Source organism: Scyliorhinus torazame, chromosome 5 (genome assembly GCF_047496885.1).
Source record: "Scyliorhinus torazame isolate Kashiwa2021f chromosome 5, sScyTor2.1, whole genome shotgun sequence".
NCBI classification, from domain to species: Eukaryota; Metazoa; Chordata; class Chondrichthyes; order Carcharhiniformes; family Scyliorhinidae; genus Scyliorhinus; species Scyliorhinus torazame.
Genome location: NC_092711.1, coordinates 224648204 through 224668788, shown reverse-complemented (window position 1 = coordinate 224668788; position 20585 = coordinate 224648204). Strand labels below are relative to the sequence as shown.

Below are 20585 nucleotides of genomic sequence, written 5' to 3'. Positions count from 1 at the left end.
ATCATTTAATTTTTTACTGGGGTTAGTGGTAAGTGTGATTTATCTACAAATCCAGTGTTTGTTGCGCTGTGTTTGCTGTGGTTTCCCGTTCAACACTTTCAACATGAAATGAAATGTTGATTATTACATTAATGTGTTTTCCATGCGTGTCCAGCGATGCCACACAATAATGAACTTGAATAATTATTCTCGATTCGTCTCTTGCCTTAGATGGCATTTTGTTTTCTTGTTTGCAGGCACAATGTTGTAACATTAAAGTGACGGGGAGGAAGTGTTGACAGAACAATTCATATTTCTGTCATCTTTGTTTGCATTTCAGCTGGCTTGTTTTTTTTTCTGTGGTACATACAAAGGATTGGGAAATTAATGTACTTCTATGAAATTATATGCCAAATTCATGAAGCAATTTAAAATTATTTTAAAATACAAACAGGTAGCCATGAAAAGAGAAATATTAGAATGTAGAGTGTGTGGACTAACCCCCAACAGAAAGTTAATGGCATGTTCCACTACTGTAACATTTTATGATCTTCCCCCTCCATCACAAGCAAAAAGTAGCTAACCAAGATGTTTTTTCTGTATAGATCTGTTATAATTTTTCAGAATTTATACTGTTGTGAATTAATGATATGAACTTGTTCGGTTTGACTTTGTTTAACAAATCACCTCTTGCAATTAATTTTAGATAAAGTGTGTGGATGTAATACAAGAGTACATCAGCAGAATCCGAGATGTCAATCCTATAATCAATGCTGTTGTGGCAGAGAGGTGAGAAGTTTATTCTGTGTGCTTTTGCTCAAGGTTATACAATATTGTTATGCCTGTGATCATCATCTCTGTATCTTAAACACAACATGGTAGAGGTGCTGCATTTAATCTCTGCCCCCCATGTTGAGGAGAATGGGAAGCACTGTGACTGTGTGCTCTGCCAGAATGTGTGTGCGTGTATAGTGTGTGTGTGTGTGAGTCTGTCTGTCTCTCGGATATTAGGTGCTGAAAAACACACAGTTGGCTGTGATGTCTCTTGCAAACATGTGACTTGTTGATGCTCACTGTTGAGGTTTACATGAGTGGTCAATTGTATCAGGCACTCATGGAACTAAATCTCAAAATGCCCTCAGAAAGATAGGAAGAAACATCGATCAAATAATTCACCACTCTGGCTGTTTTCTTGGAGTTGACGCTCCCAGACTCCATTTCTTCTCTGCCTTCACTACACTGCTTTCTGTTTCCATCATGCTATTCGGTATTTTCTGTACCTATCCCTTCCTCTGAATGCTGTCAAAAGCTTCAGGCCATAGCCCCGGACTCCGTTCCTTTCAGAATCCAGCTACCACACTTGCCACTGTTTCTTACAAATTGGACCCACCATTTAAACTGTTAATGTGTAACAGGACTTTTGTATAGCTGTTTTACAAATAAAGGTGGTTTTGTATTTGTTCCAAGGGTAAAATACATCTTAGTTTGAACTGATGTGTTTCTTAATCTGCTCAACTATTTGAGGATTATTATTTTCCTCAAAGATGGTTTTTCTCAGTTTGGTGAAGCTATGATTTTGACTTTCATGTCACAAAGATTTTCCCCAAACCACATTGTAATTCTAATTTCTACCCTAGGTTTGCAGCTGCCTTGAAAGAGGCCAAGGAGGTGGATAACAGGATTGCTGAAGGGGGTGAAGATGTGAAGTCCCTGGAAGAGAGTGTTCCTTACCTCGGTGTTCCTTTCACAGTCAAAGAGGCAATTGCATTAGAAGGTATTTTAGTGCACTTAAATGGTCACCTTGGTTTCCTATCATCATGATGTGTATTTTGTTTTGGGTAAAAACAAAAGATATTTTTTTAACCTTCACCTCTTAATCAGAGCTGAAATGTTACTGCTGTTCCATATACTTGCAAAGCTGCCTCTCAATATACAAAAATTCAAGCCACTTTCTCAGGCTCAAAAGCAGAGTCCATCATTCACTGTTTGTGCACCCCGCTATTACCACCTCTTATGATGAGCCTACCAGCTGTGCAAAAGTCCATTCCTCCCGTCGATGGCTATTTGTTTAAGATAGTGCATGTAAACATGCTATTTTGGGAAATCTGCATACTTTGACCAGACAGCATTATTTGAACTCTGCAGTTTTGAGTAATGGTGACTGGTTGAAAAGATCTTTTTATTTCATTTTTTAAAATAATCTTTATTGTCACAAGTAGGCTTACATTAACACTGCAATGAAGGTACTGTGAAAATCCCCTAGTCGCCACACTTCGGTGCCTGTTTGGGTACACGGAGAATTTTGAATGTCCAATTCACCTAACAAGCACGTCTTTCGGGACTTGTGGGAGGAAACCAGAGCACCGGGAGGAAAATCACGCAGACACGGGGAGAACGTGCAGACTCCACGCACACAGTGATCCAAGTGGAAATCGAACCTGGGACCTTGTGCTGTGAAGCAACTGTGCTAACCACTGTGCTAACATGCCGCCATAATAGTGGGTCTTGGCTGAAATCCTAAACACAGTTTCTTCTCCCTTCCCTTACCTTACTCCACCCCCTTCTTTTCCCAGGATTTTCTACTTTTCACCCTGAACACCATTGCATCACTATCTAGTTGAGTGTAGTTGAGAAAGAATGAGAAAGAAAAATTACTCACCTTGAAGAACTATTGATAATCTTCAGGTATTGTGGCCAGGGTATTTGGTCGTGATCTACTTGATTTTTATAGTACATTAAAAACAAGGTGATATGCTCCTTTGTGGTGCAACTATCTAACTTTCTGTGAAGGTTTCATAAAGTACATAACTTCCCTTCCAATTTTTTAAAGTAAAGGAATTATGTCTGTGGTTTCCATTGGACCAGTGAATGGAGAAAGTCTTCCAATAATACTCTAGAAAAGTTCATGTAAAATTTGGAAGAACACTATTGTCTACTTGTCAGTGGCAATTTATCTAAACTTACTCAGTTTATACTTCTAATATTGTTTATGTATGATACTTTATACTTTATACTTTTCCCTCCAGGTTCACCCAATTCATCTGGCCTTGTAAGTCGTAAGAATGTGATTGCCCTAACAGATGCTGATGTTGTGACTAATCTCCGAAAAGCTGGTGCTATCCCGTTAGGTGTTACAAACTGTAGTGAACTGTGTATGTGGTATGAATCTAGCAACAATTTGTACGGGACAACTAGAAATCCATACAATGTGGATCGCATAGTAGGTGGAAGCTCAGGTGAGCAGTAAGTTACAAAATTTTTTATTGTCATTCTTCGTAAAGAGACAGGGCTGCATGCACTGAGTTTTGTGGGAGATATCCTAACTTCTAAATGCTGCTCAAAGGAAAATAGGGCTACTGTTGCATAAACAGTTTATTTTGGCTCAAAGAAACCGAAAATGCCACTATCAAGTCAACACGTACAGACATTATGACGTAAACCTACCTGATGACCTTGCTATGAAAACTTAAAAGGCAGACACTGGCACTTCACCGCTGCAACCTGAATTTGATTTAAATCCAATTCAGAATGATCATAACATCCCTGTATCAAGCTGATAGAAATATGGCTTCGTATTCAATTTTGCCAGTGACTCTAAAATGAAGCTTTGTAGGTTGTGTAGATGGAAGCATAAAATTGTAAACAAGATATTGATGAATCGACAAAACTGTGACAAATGACTTTCGATGTCAACAAATGATGGTCATCCCTTTAGACCTAAAAGCATTTGAACTAGATTAGAGTACATTATAAATGGGGAAAGGTTGGAGACAGTGGAAGTCCAAAGAGACTTGGATGTTCAGGTACATCGGCCATTGAACTGACATGCACTCGTACAAATAAATAATTAAAAAGACAAATGGAATGAAGACTTTCATATCTAAATCAGTAGAATACAAGGGGTAGAAGTAATGTTTCGACTATACCGATATGATGTCCAAAATCCAGCTGTTCAAAAACCAGCCATGTTTGGAAAATGGAAATGAGTGCTGCCCTCTGTGGGTGAGGTTGTAATATTATGTTGGTTAGAAATTTCTCCTTAATGCGATAAGGGGGCCTGTGGTCAGGTGCCTCTTGCTCCTGTGTCACTCATTCGCTTTGTGTCGGAAATGCCTCCTTTGCAAGGGCAGAGCCTCCCATGCACTACATTGGTCGATTTACCACAAGCAGGAAAGGTAAATTCCTCAAATCCCGCCTTGAGCACTTTCAGTCATTCAGCTATAACTCCAGGATGGGAGGTCAGATTAGATTGTGGTCGGTGGCACATTAAAACATGGGGTGATCTGTGGAGGGCAATAGCAGGGATCCCCTACCTCCTCAGTAAGTCTTGAAACGAGAGACCTGATAAATAGAAAGCAACTTTTTGTTCTGCGACTGACCTATTCCATGCAATCATAGAACATAGAACATTACAGCGCAGTACAGGCCCTTCGGCCCTCGATGTTGCGCCGGCCTGTGAAACCACTCTAAAGCCCATCTACACTATTCCCTTATTGTCCATATGTCTATCCAATGACCATTTGAATGTCCTTAGTGTTGGCGAGTCCACTACTGTTGCAGGCAGGGCATTCCACGCCCTTACTACTCTGAGTAAAGAACCTACCTCTGACATCCGTCTTATATCTATCTCCCCTCAATTTAAAGCTATGTCCCCTCGTGCTAGACATCACCATCCGAGGAAAAAGGCTCTCACTGTCCACCCTATCCAATCCTCTGATCAACTTGTATGCCTCAATTAAGTCACCTCTTAACCTTCTTCTCTCTAACGAAAACAGCCTCAAGTCCCTCAGCCTTTCCTCATAAGTTCTTCCCTCCATACCAGGCAACATTCTGGTAAATCTCCTCTGCACCCTTTACAATGCTTCCACATCCTTCCGACAATGCGGCGACCAGAATTGCTTGCAATACTCCAAATGCTATCTTTTTCTTTTTCTTTTTCTTATCTATCTTTTTCTTAAAAACGTTTCAAGAAGGAGCCTCAATTACTTCACTGGGCAAGGAATTCCAGAGATTCACAACCCTTTGGGTGAAGAAGTTCCTCCTAAACTCGGTCCTAAATCTACTTCCCCTTATTTTGAGACTATGCCCCCTAGTTCTGCTTTCCCCGACCAGTGGAAACAACCTGCCCGCATCTATCCTATCTATTCCCTTCATAATTTTATATGTTTCAATAAGATCCCCCCGCATCCTTCTAAACTCCAATGAGTACAGTCCCAGTCTACTCAACCTCTCGTCATAATCTAATCCCCTCAACTCTGGGATCACCCTAGTGAATCTCCTCTGCACTGCCCCCAGTGCCAATATGTCCTTTCTCAGGTAAGGAGACCAAAACTGAACACAATACTCCAGATGTGGCCTCAACAACACCTTATACAATTGCAGCATAACCTCCCTAGTCTTGAACTCCATCCCTCTAGCAATGAAAGACAAAACTCGATTAGCCTTCTTAATCACCTGTTGCACCTGCACACCAACTTTTTGCGACTCGTGCATCAGCACACCCAGGTCCCTCTGCACAGCAGCATGTTTTAACATCTTACTGTTTAAATAATAATCCATTCTGCTGTTATTCCTCCCAAAATGGATAGCCTCACACTTGTACTCCATCTGCCAGACCCTAGCCCATTCACCAAACCTATCCAAATCCTTCTGCAGACTTCCGGTATCCTCTGCACTTTTTGCTTTACCACTCATCTTTGTGTCGTCTGCAAACTTTGCCACATTGTACTTGGTCCCCAACTCCAAATCATCTATGTAAATTGTGAACAACTGCAGGCCCAACACTGATCCTTGAGGGACCCCCCTAGTTACAGGTTGCCAACCAGAGAAACACCCATTTATCCCCACTCTCTGCTTTCTGTTAGTTAACCAATCCTCTACCCATGCTACCACTTTACCCTCAATGCCATGCATCTTTAGTTTATGCAGCAACCTTTTGTGTGGCACCTTGTCAAAAGCTTTCTGGAAATCCAGATATACCACATCCATTGGCTCCCCGTTATCTACTGCACTGGTAACATCCTCAAAAAATTCCACTAAATTAGTCAGACACGACCTACCCTTTATGAACCCATGCTGTGTCTGCCCAATGGGACAATTTCCATCCAGGTGCCCCGCTATTTCCTCCTTAATGATAGATTCCAGCATTTTCCCTACAACCGTAGTTAAGCTTACCGGCCTATAATTACCCGCTTTCTGCCGACCTTTTTTAAACAGTGGTGTCACGTTTGCTACTTTCCAATCCTATGGGACCACCCCAGAGTCTAGTGAATTTTGATAAATTATCACTAGTGCGTTTACAATTTCCCTAGCCATCTCTTTTAACACTCTGGGATGCATCCCATCAGGGCCAGGAGACTTGTCTACCTTTAGCCCCATTCGCTTGCCCAATACTGCCTCCTTAGTGATTACAATCATCTCGAGGTCCTCACCTATCATATCTTTATTTCCATCAGTCACTGGCATGTTATTTGTGTCTTCCACTGTGAAGACTGACCCAAAAAACCTGTTCAGCTCCTCAGCCATTTCCCCGTCTCCTATTATTAAATCTCCCTTCTCGTCTTCCAAAGGACCAATATTTACCTCAGCCACTCTTTTTTGTCTTATATTTGTAGAAGCTTTTACTATCTGCTTTTATGTTCTGAGCAAGTTTACTTTCATAGTCTACCTTACTCTTCTTTATAGCTTTTTTAGTAGCTTTCTGTTGTCCCCTAAAGACTTCCCAGTATTCTAGTCTCCCACTAATTTTTGCCACTTTGTATGTTTTTTCCTTCAATTTGATACTCTCCCTCACCTCCGTAGATATCCACGGTCAATTTTTCCCCTTTCTACTGTCTTTCTTTTTTGTCGGTATGAACCTTTCCTGAACACTGTGAAAGATTGCTCAGAAGTTTCTCCACTGTTCTTCAACTGCTTCACCATGAAGTCTTTGCTCCCAGTCTACCTTAGCTAGTTCTTCTCTCATCCCATTGTCATCGCCTTTGTTTAAGCACAAAACACTAGTGTTTGATTTTACCTTGTCATCCTCCAACTGTATTTTAAATTCCACCATATTGTGGTCGCTCCTTCCAAGAGGATCCTGAACTATGAGATCATTAATCAATCCTGCCTCATTACACAAGACTAGATCTAGGACCACTTGTTCACTTGTAGGTTCCATTACATACTGTTCCAGGAAATTATCCCGGACACATTCTATAAACTCCTCCTCAAGGCTGCCTTTACCAACCTGGTTAAACCAATCAACATGCAGATTAAAATCTCCCATGATAACCGCTGTACCATTTCTACATGCATCCGTTATTTCTTTGCTTATTGCCTGCCCTACCATCCTGTTGGTGGCCTATAGACTACTCCTTATCAGTGACGTTTTCGCCTTACTATTCCTGATTTCCACCCAAATTGATTCAACCTTGTCCTCCACAGCACCAATATCATCCCTTACTATTGCCCGGATGCCATCCTTAAACAACAAAGCTACACCACCGCCCTTACCGTCCATTCTATCCTTTCGTATAGTCTGATACCCTTGGATATTTAACTCTCAGTCGTGACCATCTTTTAACCATGTTTCAGTAATGGCCACTAAATCATAGTCATTCACGATGATTTGTGCCATCAACTCATTCACCTTATTCCGTATACTACGAGCATTCAGGTAAAGTACACTTATGCTGTTTTTTATGTCTTTGTTATGAATCCTAACACGTTAATCAGTAACTTTTCGCAAATTATTTTTCCTCTTACCCTTTCTCCTAATTTTCCTTGTCTTTGAACCCATATCTCTACATAATAACCTGTCACGTAACCTGCTGCCTTGCTCTCCATTAACCATTATACTGTCCATAGCTTTACCCTTCCCTTCCCCCCAACTTGCTAGTTTAAAGTCCTTGTGACCAACCTATTTATCCTATTCGCTAGAACACTGGTCCCAGAATGGTTCAGGTGAAGACCGTCCCAACGGTACAGGTCCCTCCTGCCCCATTCCTGATGCCAATGCCCCATGAAATGGAATCCCTCTTTCCCGCACCACTCCTTTAGCCACGTGTTAACTTCCCTAATTTTCTTAACCCTATGCCAATTGGCACGTGGCTCGGGTAGTAATCCAGAGATTATAACCCTGGAGGACCTGTTCTTTAATTTAGTCCCTAGTGTTTGATAATCCCCAAACAGGTCCTCTTTCCTAGTCTTACCTATGTTGTTAGTCCCAACGTTGACCACAACAACTGGATCCTCCCCCTCCCTCTCCAAAATCCTTTCAAGCCGATCAGAGATGTCCCTCACCCTGGCACCGGGCAAGCAACATACCATGCGGGACTCACGATCTGGCTTACAAAGGATGCCATCAATCCCCCTAATTATAGAATCCCCTACAACTACCACTTGTCTTTTTGCTCCCCCCTCTTGAATGGCTTCCTGTACCACGGTGCAGTGGTCAGTCAACGCATCCTCCCTACAGCCCTCTTCCTTATCCACACAGGGAGCAAGTACCTCATACCTGTTGGACAAGGTCAAGGGCTGAGGCTCCTCAACTCCTAAACTCAGGATCCCCCTAACTGCCTCCCTTGCAGTCACACCACTCTGTCCCTGACCACTGACCAAATTAACAGTACTTATTCTACCGGGTGTGACTGCCTCCTGAAACAAAGCGTCCAGGTAATTTTCCCCCTCCCTGATGTGCCGCAGTGTGTGCAGCTCGGTCTCCAGCTCATCAATTCTGAGCCGAAGTTCCTCGAGCAGCCAACACTTGCTGCAGATGTGGTCACTGTCGGTCTCAATGGGATCCACCAGTTCCATTATCATACAGCAACAGCACATCACCTGTCCAGCCATATTCAACTCGTTAATTAATTTAAATTATTTAAACATTTTTTTTATAGAACCTCGAGGATAAACACGAACACCAACAAAAACACAGCCCTCTCTCGCCACTCACCCGAACTCAGTCACTCACCTAAACTCAGATGCACTCTGTTCCAATCAGCACTCAGTCACTCACCTAAACTCAGATGCACTCTGTTCCAATCAGCACTGAGTCACTCACCTAAACTCAGATGCTCTCTGTTCCAATCAGCACTCAGTGTCTAAAGGCACTCCTGCCACACCTTTTGTACCCTGCCTGATTTCCAATGAGCCAATAGGCCCGCTCCAGGAAGTGAAGTCTCCAACTGCCACTCGACCTGTAAACTAAGCACTTTTAAATATGCACTCACCTCTCCCAGGAACCCTGCAGCCTGTGGAGAGCTGTGTACCAGAGGACCAGACAGGCTTTGTCAAGGGCAGGCAACTAACAACAAAGGTGGAAACGATCCCATCCAGGGAGTGAACATCAGAAGTGCTCATCTCCCTGGTCACGTTTTCGTGAGCTTTCGCCCCATGCCCCTCCCCCAACTTCTACACCCAGTTCTCTCTCCCATTTTTCCCTTGTTTCATCCAGGGGGGAGAGCACCTCCTCCAAAGGTCGCCCGTACAGGTCCCCACAGTTCTCCTTCCCTAGGTTGCTTCCGCCCAACAGTTCTTCAACTAGCAAATGTCCTGGTATCAGGGGGTACATCGTTGGTTTGACACGGAGGAAGTTTTTGATCTGTCTCATTTTGTTTTCTTTTGGTAGTTGGAACCTATCCGTGAGATCCTCCAGGGTCGCCATACAGCCATCTGTGTACGTGTCGCTAACCATCAGTGTCACCTTGTCCTGTCTCCACCTTTTTGAAGGTGGCGTCCATTGTTGTGGGCATGAACCTGTGGTTGTTACAGATATATTTGGAGATATTGGTGTTTGTTCGTATGCTTGCCACGGGAGCGCAGTGTAGTAGTTTTAACCAAGCGGCGAACCCTGGGTCAAGTCCAAACCGCTCTAGTACCTCACTAGATTCTGTCAAAGGCCTTTTCTGCGACCAGGGAGATGAGCACTTCTGATGTTCACTCCCTGGATGGGATCGTTTCCACGTTTGTTGTTAGTTGCCTGCCCTTGACAAAGCCTGTCTGGTCCTCTGCGGCCAGCTCTGGTCCACAGCTCTCCAGCAGGGTTTTTGGCAGGGTTTTTGCATCTGCATCGAGCAACGAGTCTTTTCTCAGTCTCTGTACCGGTGCAGCTTCGCGATGATGGCTGCGGCTGTTCCCCGACCTTGGGCTTTGGCCAGAGTAACTTGTGGGCTCCGTCTACTTCTGGGGGCTTGGTGAAGCCTTACCTTCCCACCAACGTGCCTAGCATTTGTGCTCCGTATTCCGTGGAGTTCCTGCCCTCGGTTCCCTCCTGTAGACCCACAATGTGCAGGTTCTGGCAGTGTGACCGATTTTCTTGGTCCTCGACCTTCCCCTTTCGTGTCCCTTGCGCCACCACCAACAGGGTAGCACAGTGGTTAGCACTGTACCTTCACAGCGCCAGGGTCCCAGGTTCGACTCCCGGCTCGGTCACTGTCTGTGAGGAGCCTGCACGTTCTCCCCGTGTCTGCGTGGTTTTCTTCCGGGTGCTCCGGTTTCCTCCCACTAGTCCCGAAAGACGTGCTGTTAGGTAATTTGGACATTCTGAATTCTCCCTCTGTACCTGAACATGCTCCAGAATTTGGCGACTAGGGGCTTTACACAGTAATTTCTTTGCAATGTAAGTCTACTTGTGACAATAAAAAGATTATTATTATAACCTTGCCATTTCCGACTCTAGTATGGCGATCCGGTCACTCTAGTTGACCGAGGCCTTCTCCAGCTCCCTGATTGTCGCTTTCTGAGTCTCCAGCCACCTTTCTGCCTTTTCCATTGCTGACTGCAGGGTGGCCAGCACCTCCGCCACTTTAACCGTTGCAATCATCTCTACCTTGATGGCCTCCTTGAGCTCCTGGAATTCCTGCGTTAGGAACTCGCTCCATTCGTTCATCGGTGGCAAGCCCTGCGTGTGATCTGACGGTCTTCTCTGTTCAGGCGTGGCCGGGACCTCGTGGCCCCTCGTGCTCGCCATCACCTCGCTTCTTCTCTCCAGGCTTTTGCTGCTTTTGCCGTCTTTTCGACTCCTGGAGCTGCTACCGCTGGGCATGTCTTGTCCTGATGATGTTGGAGGAGGGGGAGGGTTTTTTCTCCCAGTTTTATTTTGGGTTTAAAGCACCTAAATTCAAGTTTTCAGGAGGAGAGCCACCCTTTGTGCGTCCACTCAGTCCACTCCCATCACCGAAAGTCCCTTGCTCGATCTTTTATAACAGAATTTTCACCAAGGTCAGCAAAGTGATGGAAGGGGCCAAAAAAGCAATAACCTGCTCACTAATGCTCAGTTTAGATTCTGCAAGGCCCCTCAGCTCCTGACCTCATTACAGTCTTGGTCCAGACATGGATAAAAAAGCTGAACACAAGCGGGGAGTGAGATTGACTGCCCTTGACATCAAGGCAGCATTTGACCGACTGTGGCATCAAGGAGCTCTAGCAAAACTAATATCAATGAGCATCTGGGGGCAAACTGGTCAAAGTCATACCCAGCACCAAGGAAAATGTTTGACATTGTTGGAGGTCAATTATCTTAGTCTCAAGACATTGCTACAGGAGTTCCTCAGGCTAGTGTCCTGTGTCCAACACCTTCAGCTGCTTCAACAATGACCTTCCCTCCATCATAATGACAGAAGTGGGATATTTGCTGATGGTTGCACAATGTTCAGAATAGTTCATGACTCCTCAAATACTATAGCAGTCCATGTCTAAATGCAGCAAGATCTGGATAATATCTAGACTTGGGCTGACAAGTGGCAAGTAACATTAGCGCTACACAAGTGCCAGACAATGACCATCTCCAACAAGACAGAATCCAACCATTGTCCCATGACATTCAATGTCATTATCATTGTTGAGTCCTCTATTTTCAACATCCTGGGGGTTACCATTGACCAGAAACTGAACTGGATCAGCAATATAAATACTGTGGCTACAAGAACAGGTCAGAGCTTCGGAATCCTGGTAAGTAACTCGCCTGACTACCCAAAACCTTTCCACCATCTACAAGGCACAGGTCAGAAGTATGGCAAAATACTCTTCCTGTCTGGATGAGTGCAGCTCCAACAACACTCGAAGCTTGACTGACACCACATCTTCAAACATTCACTTCCTCCACCACCTACGCCCAACAGCAGCAATGTGTGCCATCTACAAGATGCACTGCAGGAGCTCACCAAGTCTCCTCGCCTTCCAAACCCATGACTGCTGCCATGTAGGAGGACAGGGCAACAGACACATGGTAACAGCATCACCTGGATGTTCCCCTCCAAGCCACTCACTATCCTGACTTGGAAATACATCTCCATTCCTTCACTGCCGCTGGGTCAAAATCTTCCCGAACAGCACTATGGGTGGACCTACACCAGATGGACTGCAGCAATTCAAGAAGCCAGCTCACCACCACCTTCTCCAGGGAAATTAGAGATGGGTAATAAATGCTGGCAGAGCCAGTGATGTCTGCATCCTGTGAATTCCCAAAACAATTTAGGAGCAAATATGTTCTGAAACTCTGGAATGTTTAAATATTGTAGAAAAAGGTTAAATTTTTTCATTTTTGTTTTTGCAGGTGGCGAGGGATGCATTATTGCTGCAGCAGGATCAGTAATGGGTGTGGGTTCTGACATTGGCGGGAGTATTCGAATGCCTGCCTTCTTCAATGGAATTTATGGACACAAGCCTACAACAGGTCAGAATTATTTTTCACTCTGCACTAGTTTTGTAATGTGTAGTATTTGGAAGATTCTGTCACCTAAATATATTTTGTGACTTGTATGGTTTTATGTTTGTTTCAGCTTAATTATTTCAATGAAAATATAGTTTTGATGCACAACTTGTTCATTAAGGCAGCTCTGTTTCCTAATGTTTAACTCTGGTGCTTTCATTGAGTCAAAACCTAAGGGGCAGCATGGTAGTACAGTTGGTAGCACTGTGGCTTCATAGCGCCAGGGTCCCAGGTTCAATTCCCACTTGGGTCACTGTCTGTGCAGAGCTTGCACGACCCGTGTCTGCGTGGGTTTCCTCCGGGTGCTTCGGTTTCCTCCCACCAGTCCCGAAAGACGTGCTGTTAGATGAACTGGACATTCTGAATTTTCCCTCTGTGTACCCGAACAGGTGCCGGAATGTGGTGTCTAGGGGCTTTTCACAGTAACTTCATTGCAATGTTAATGTAAGCTTACTTGTGACTATAAAGATTATCATTATTATAAAACTTTTGACCCATTTAACTACCCATTGGCTCCCAGTTTGAGAAAATAATGCAAACACATTCCTGCCACATGTAGAATCTTTAATTCAAACTGTTATAACAATAAACTCCATCTGAACAGTCTTGCATTTTGATTTTTAAACTTGTCCAAAAATTTTAATGGATTATGGTCCGTAAATATGTCTCCGTTGATTGGTACCAACATAGAACATAGAACAATACAGCGCAGTACAGGCCCTTCGGCCCACGATGTTGCACCGAAACAAAAGCCATCTAACCTACACTATGCCATTATCATCCATATGTTTATCCAATAAACTTTTAAATGCCCTCAATGTTGGCGAGTTCATTACTGTAGCAGGTAGGGCATTCCACGGCCTCACTACTCTTTGTGTAAAGAACCTACCTCTGACCTCTGTCCTATATCTATTACCCCTCAGTTTAAAGTTATGTCCCCTCGTGCCAGCCATATCCATCCGCGGGAGAAGGCTCTCACTGTCCACCCTATCCAACCCCCTGATCATTTTGTATGCCTCTATTAAGTCTCCTCTTAACCTTCTTCTCTCCAACGAAAACAACCTCAAGTCCATCAGCCTTTCCTCATAAGATTTTCCCTCCATACCAGGCAACATCCTGGTAAATCTCCTCTGCACCCGCTCCAAAGCCTCCACATCCTTCCTATAATGCGGTGACCAGAACTGTACGCAATACTCCAAATGCGGCCGTACCAGAGTTCTGTACAGCTGCAACATGACCTCCCGACTCCGGAACTCAATCCCTCTACCAATAAAGGCCAACACTCCATAGGCCTTCTTCACAACCCTATCAACCTGGGTGGCAACTTTCAGGGATCTATGTACATGGACACCTAGATCCCTCTGCTCATCCACACTTTCAAGAACTTTACCATTAGCCAAATATTCCGCATTCCTGTTATTCCTTCCAAAGTGAATCACCTCACACTTCTCTACATTAAACTCCATTTGCCACCTCTCAGCCCAGCTCTGCAGCTTATCTATATCCCTCTGTAACCTGCTACATCCTTCCACACTATCGACAACACCACCGACTTTAGTATCGTCTGCAAATTTACTCACCCACCCTTCTGCGCCTTCCTCTAGGTCATTGATAAAAATGACAAACAGCAACGGCCCCAGGACAGATCCTTGTGGTACTCCACTTGTGACTGTACTCCATTCTGAACATTTCCCATCAACCACCACCCTCTGTCTTCTTTCAGCTAGCCAATTTCTGATCCACATCTCTAAATCACCCTTAATCCCCAGCCTCCGTATTTTTTGCAATAGCCTACCGTGGGGAACCTTATCAAACGCTTTGCTGAAATCCATATACACCACATCAACTGCTCTACCCTCGTCTACCTGTTCAGTCACCTTCTCAAAGAACTCAATAAGGTTTGTGAGGCATGACCTACCCTTCACAAAGCCATGCTGACTATCCCTGATCATATTATTCCTGTCTAGATGATTATAAATCTTGTCTCTTATAATCCCCTCCAAGACTTTACCCACTACAGACGTGAGGCTCACCGGTCTATAGTTGCCGGGGTTGTCTCTGCTCCCCTTTTTGAACAAAGGGACCACATTTGCTGTCCTCCCGTCCTCTGGCACTATTCCTGTAGCCAATGATGACATAAAAATCAAAGCCAAAGGTCCAGCAATCTCTTCCCTGGCCTCCCAGAGAATCCTAGGATAAATCCCATCAGGTCCCGGGGACATAACTATTTTCAGCCTGTCCAGAGTTGCCAACACCTCTTCCCTACGTACCTCAATGCCATCTATTCTATTAGCCTGGGGCTCAGCATTCTCCTCCACAACATTATCTTTTTCCTGAGTGAATACTGACGAAAAATATTCATTTAGTATCTCGCCTATCTCTTCAGACTCCACACACAATTTCCCATCCCTGTCCTTGACTGGTCCTACTCTTTCCCTAGTCATTCGCTTATTCCTGACATACCTATAGAAAGCTTTTGGGTTTTCCTTGATCCTTCCTGCCAAATACTTCTCATGTCCCCTCCTTGCTCGTCTTAGCTCTCTCTTTAGATCCTTCCTCGCTACCTTGTAAACTATCCATCGCCCCAACCGAAACTTCACACTTCATCTTCACATAGGCCTCCTTCTTCCTCTTAACAAGAGATTCCACTTCCTTGGTAAACCACGGTTCCCTCGCTCGACGCCTTCCTCCCTGTCTGACCGGTACATACTTATCAAGAACACGCAGTAGCTGATCCTTGAACAAGCCCCACTTATCCAGTGTGCCCAACACTTGCAGCCTACTTCTCCACCTTATCCCCCCCAAGTCACGTCTAATGGCATCATAATTGCCCTTCACCCAGCTATAACTCTTGCCCTGCGGTGTATACTTATCCCTTTCCATCATTAACGTTAACATAAATGTTAAAATTAACATTAACATAAATGTTAAAATGTTGTAACACCAATACCAAACTCAATGTCTCCTTCTCGCGAGTCGAATATTTATTTTGATGAATCTCGGAGTAAAATAACTGATCGGTCTTTTGATTATTTTGTAATCTTCCTGCAGCAGTACAGCACCAGCACCGCGACTTCACATGACCAACTTGATTATAATGAAAACACATTTATCCACTATCATAGGTTTCCTTTTTATTCTGAAGCACGCTCTCTTTAATATCACCAACTAAACCTCCTTTTCATTGACCACCTGTGAACTTCTCATTTCCCCAGTTTCTATCCTTCACAGATGAAATTGATGTTGAAAACCAGACTTTGCTTTGTGGACCAATTCAAAATCACCTGCCATTTCTGCTGTCAGTCTAGCAGTTTTAACTCTTTGCTCTTCCACATGAGTTCTCACTACTGTGTTAAGTGAATCTTTAAATTCCTCCAAAATAATCGTTTCCCTAAGAGCGTCATACGTTTGGTCTGTTTTTAATGCTCTTATCCATTTATTGAAATTATTTTTCTAATTCTGTCAAATTATATATATATATATATATATATATATATATAATATATATATATATATATGATTGGTTCCTTCCTTAGATTTCTAAACTTTTGTCTGTAGGCTTCTGGCAGTAGTCAATATGCACCTAATATGGTTTTTCTCATCTCATCATAATCCCTGGACACCTCCTCTGATAGTGATGCAAACACTTTACTAACTCTACCTACCAACTTTGTTTGAATCAGCACTACCCACATGATCTTTGGCCAATTCAATTGTTTAACCACTTTCTCAAATAAGATGAAGGCTTCCACATCTTTCTCATTAAATCGTGGCAATGCTTGAATATATTTAAACATATCCCTCCTAAGATTTTGACAAGGAATTATTACTTCCTCTAGACCGTCCTCAGCTTCTGCCTTTAATTGCACCATTTTCCGTTGATGTTCTCGTTGCAGTTCCAGTATCCGAAGTTCAAATGTTCTCTTTTTCTTATTGCTTTCTTCCTTTGCTAATTTTTCAATTTCTATCTCAAGCTTCCTCCTTTCCGTTTCCATTTGAAAAGCCTTCTCTTTTTCTTTCATTTCCATTTCTGTTTATCTTTTTCCTTTTATGCCAATCTCTCCTGCATTTCTAATTGTTTCATTTGTAATTAAATTCTAGCTAATTCAAATGATTCAGGCTTAGTCTCTGGCAAATTTAAATGTTGAGCTATGACTTTTGTTTCTACCCTCCTCACCCTTTAGATAAGGTTAACGGCAACTTTTCTGCCAAACCCCAAAGTTTTGTTTTAGTCTCTCTTAGTAAACCATCCCGAGTAATTGCTTCCACACTCGGGAGCATTTTTGCAACTGAAATAATCATCTCCAGTCACCTGAAAGAATGCAATCGTTGCTCACACACTTTTGTCTTTTAAGTTCAATAACCCCAAGCCAAATCATTAAACTTAAGATCCCAGTAAAGAGTCTCCAATTTTATTACATTTTCAGACCAGATCCCAACAGTATTTTAGATTATTTTGTAAGACTGTGGAACGAATGCTTCTCTCCAGGAGTGATTGCACGAATAAATAGGATTTTGGTATTTTAAAACAAAACTTTATTATTAACACAATGTTAAAATATTTAACCCCTTAAACAATACTGCTCAATACAATAAATACAATACCCTTAATTACTATATATTCCCAATTAAACAACAGGAAAGTAAAACAACATACAGCTCTCAATCCATCCTATAACTGAATGGCACAGATTAATACTTGTTTTCCAGAACAGATTTGTTCGGACTCTTGCAGACTCTGGCTGGATGTCTTCAAAAAGCTGTTTCAACTGGTTTTGCCCCTGAATTGGAAAAATAAAAAAAATATTTTTTTTAAAAACCCTGCCTCAGTCTGTATGCAGTTGCAAGCAATAGCCACTGAGTGTTGCTGTAGATCATCTTTCAAAGTTTGAGCATCCTTTTCTTTAACCAGTTAGCTTTTCAATAAAGGCAAGATATGTTTCATCGCTCCTAATAATTGCTGCATTCATTTAGTAATCTTGTTAGGGAGACAAAGTTATTATAATTGTTTCAACAAGGGTTAATTTGAGCAGTGAGAAGACCCGATAAGTGCCGCAGGTTATGGTATAAGCCATCTATGGCAGAACATTCTGTGCAAATTCTGACCTGAAATCAGTATTGTGAAAACCTATAACAATCGGAGCTTTCTTTCAGAATATGTACTTAAATTATAACTTCCCAGTTTTCACTTTAAAAGCAATGATTAAAAGGCTGCATTGATTTGTTAGGGGATACAATTATTTCCCCCAACTCTTTGTGGTCATCGTCAGCATCAAAAGGTCCAGCTCAAGCATTGATAAATTACTTTGAGGATAAAGAGTCCTCTTCCACTGCCCAGCATTGTGCTTTAACTCTGGCCTTGGAAAATCAGCCTCTGCAACGCTTTTATTTCCCAGGTTTCTTTAGGCTGTTAATTTAGAGTCTCCTGAATCTGGATTCAAATTATTTTCACTGATTTCATTTTAGGCGTTTATGGGTTTCTTTGAGATGAGGCAATTTTATCCCATTATGTTTGATAGGTCTCAGCCCAGATTTCAAAAACAAAAGAGTAATTTTTAATCTCTGGCCCCCACATTAAATTCTGCATTTCATTTTGTAAAGAAAATTGTCTACAAAACTTCCTTAATTCCCAAGCAAATAATAATACAAATCAAAATGCAAGAATCTGATAGAAGATTACCTGAAGATTAATTTTTGTTTGGCCTGTGTGCTATCCAAAAAGTCAGGAAGGAAAGCATCAACCTGGCTACTTTGTACACCCTTTCTTTCTTTCATCTGACTTTCATTCAATGAGTGCAAAAAGGGTGGACGTTGTGAAACCACTTCCCGCATTTGTTTTTGTAAAATAAACCAATCCTTTTATTTTACCTAATACCGAGTTTGCTGTGGAGTTATTAATGTAGGATCTGATCACTCCAAAATTGAAAGGTTGGGGAAAATATAGTGTCACTTATAAAGGGGAAAGCTAAAAATTAAAAATCACCTTTCTGTTTATGGATGCGTAGTAAGAGGATAATTCGGGACTGATTAAATTAATTCCCCTCCTGTTTGTAACACTAGCGCGTCTTAAACTACAAAACTTAAGCTGGGTGTATATATATGTAAAAGTTTAATAAAAATGTATTTGGTGTGGAATAATGGAGTAAAGCAAAATCAATGCCATCCATTAAAATGTTATATTACGGTTCATGCATGGTTTAAATACTCTAAAATAATTAGAAAGTGATGTCCGTGTACCAAAATTGTGATGGAATCCCATCTGAATTTAATTGCACTACTTAGTCGATATCTTTTGTCAGTATTCTGTATCCTTTGTATGTACTCTGGAAGTCTAGAAATATTTTAATGCTGTGCTTTCAGGTTTGGTACCTAATGGTGGTCAGTTTCCAAATGCAACAGGTCGAAAAGCTGAATTTCTCTGTACCGGTCCCATGTGTCGTTATGTTGAGGACCTCATTCCAATGCTCAAAGTCATGGCTGGTCCAAATATCTCCAAGTAAGAAAAAAATGCTCAAGCAGTAATCTCTATTTCCATTGTTCTACAGACTGTGATAGTTCATAAACCAACAAAAAAGAGCAAATTAAAATCTTGAAGGAGATTTAGAAGAGGTGATTGAAAGCTTGGGTATGAGAGGGGGTTCTAGAAGGCTTTTTAAAGATAGATGGAAAAATGGTAGGTTTTTGTGGAAGGAATTCCAGAGTGCAAGTCGAGTTAGCTGAAGGTTCTGCCATCAACAGTCGAATGGTTGTGGTTGGGATGAGAGAGGGACGATTGACAGAAGGCCTGAATCAGAGCACTTCATATAAAGTTTACTCTACAGCAGCAGGTAATTTGGCTCATTGTATCCATGTAAGGAATAGGGATGGGGAGAGAATCAAGGGAGCACAAGGAAGATTTTGGGGAAGAGACTTTTTTTGATCTGAGCCATTTTCTTGAACAGTTGAAGTCCTGTGGTGATGCTACTCCTACAATCATGGTCGTGAATTCTCAAATGTTGACTCAATATTAATGAAGCAGTGTATGCCAGGGTCAGGATGATGTGTGATGTTCCCACAGTATTGTTGCTCTTGTCCTGTTTATTGGTTCAAATGACAGGGGAGGGCAGCTGTCATAGTAGATCATACATATTGTAGGCACAGTGTAGTTTGACAGTTTTGGGGTTGGGTACCAAGTCTAGTGACTCGAGCAACTTTGATCAACTAAATTTCCTTCATGCTATTGCGATTCTTGTGTTTTGCTACTCCTATTCAGGTGAGTGGTAGGTATTCCATCACATTCCTGTCTTGAGCCTTTTAGATGGTGGTGGTCTGTGGAAAGTAGACTCTTTGAGGGCTCGGAGATAATTGAACCTGGCATGAAGTGTATTTGATCAGCAGATCTTTGTTGACAAAATCAGCTCTCAAAGAATTTTGATGAAAGTAAGGTGTCATGAACAATGAAAATCACCCCGTCTTAGTATTACTGTTGGATGTGTTCAGGGAAAAGGCTACAATCCTCCAATCCAGGACAAATCAGTTCAGGAACTAGTTTGTGCCCTTCTCTAAGTATTTTTAACAGGGGTTTGATGAATGGATGGGGATTAGGTAGATACAGCAGATGGTGTGCTGTAACTGCATCATGAGGGAGGTTTTGGAGGGCAATGTGATCTTGGGCAACTGATCTGTGAGATGTGTTTGCAGCTCAAGAAAGAGTTGTTGAGCTGGAGTCGGAGGTACAAACATTGCAGGGCATCAGGGAGGGGGAGAGTTATCTGGATTTTTTTGCTCCCGAAGGCAGTCACACCCTCTAGGTAAAGTCAAATCTGAAAGAGTTGGACAGTGTTCAGGGACCGGAAGATGTGACTGTAAGAGGTATGGGGATTCAGCCGTGTGGTGATGAAGGAGCCTCAACCCTTAGCTCTGACAAACTGGTATG

General features: G+C 42.5%; 1 protein-coding gene across 2 annotated transcripts in view; it reads left to right on the top strand.

Moving 5' to 3' along the window:
* LOC140420970 (fatty-acid amide hydrolase 2-like) overlaps positions 1-20585 on the top strand; it is a 72663-nt gene that overhangs the window by 22628 nt on the left and 29450 nt on the right. Inside the window, exons 2-6 of one of the 2 annotated variants that reach the window (XM_072505182.1) lie at positions 686-768; positions 1617-1753; positions 3006-3215; positions 12515-12634; positions 19031-19166. In XM_072505182.1, coding sequence (XP_072361283.1) covers positions 686-768; positions 1617-1753; positions 3006-3215; positions 12515-12634; positions 19031-19166 — 686 coding nt within the window. The remainder of the gene's footprint in view (positions 1-685; positions 769-1616; positions 1754-3005; positions 3216-12514; positions 12635-19030; positions 19167-20585) is intronic. The other variant, XM_072505183.1, reaches the window with a different exon arrangement.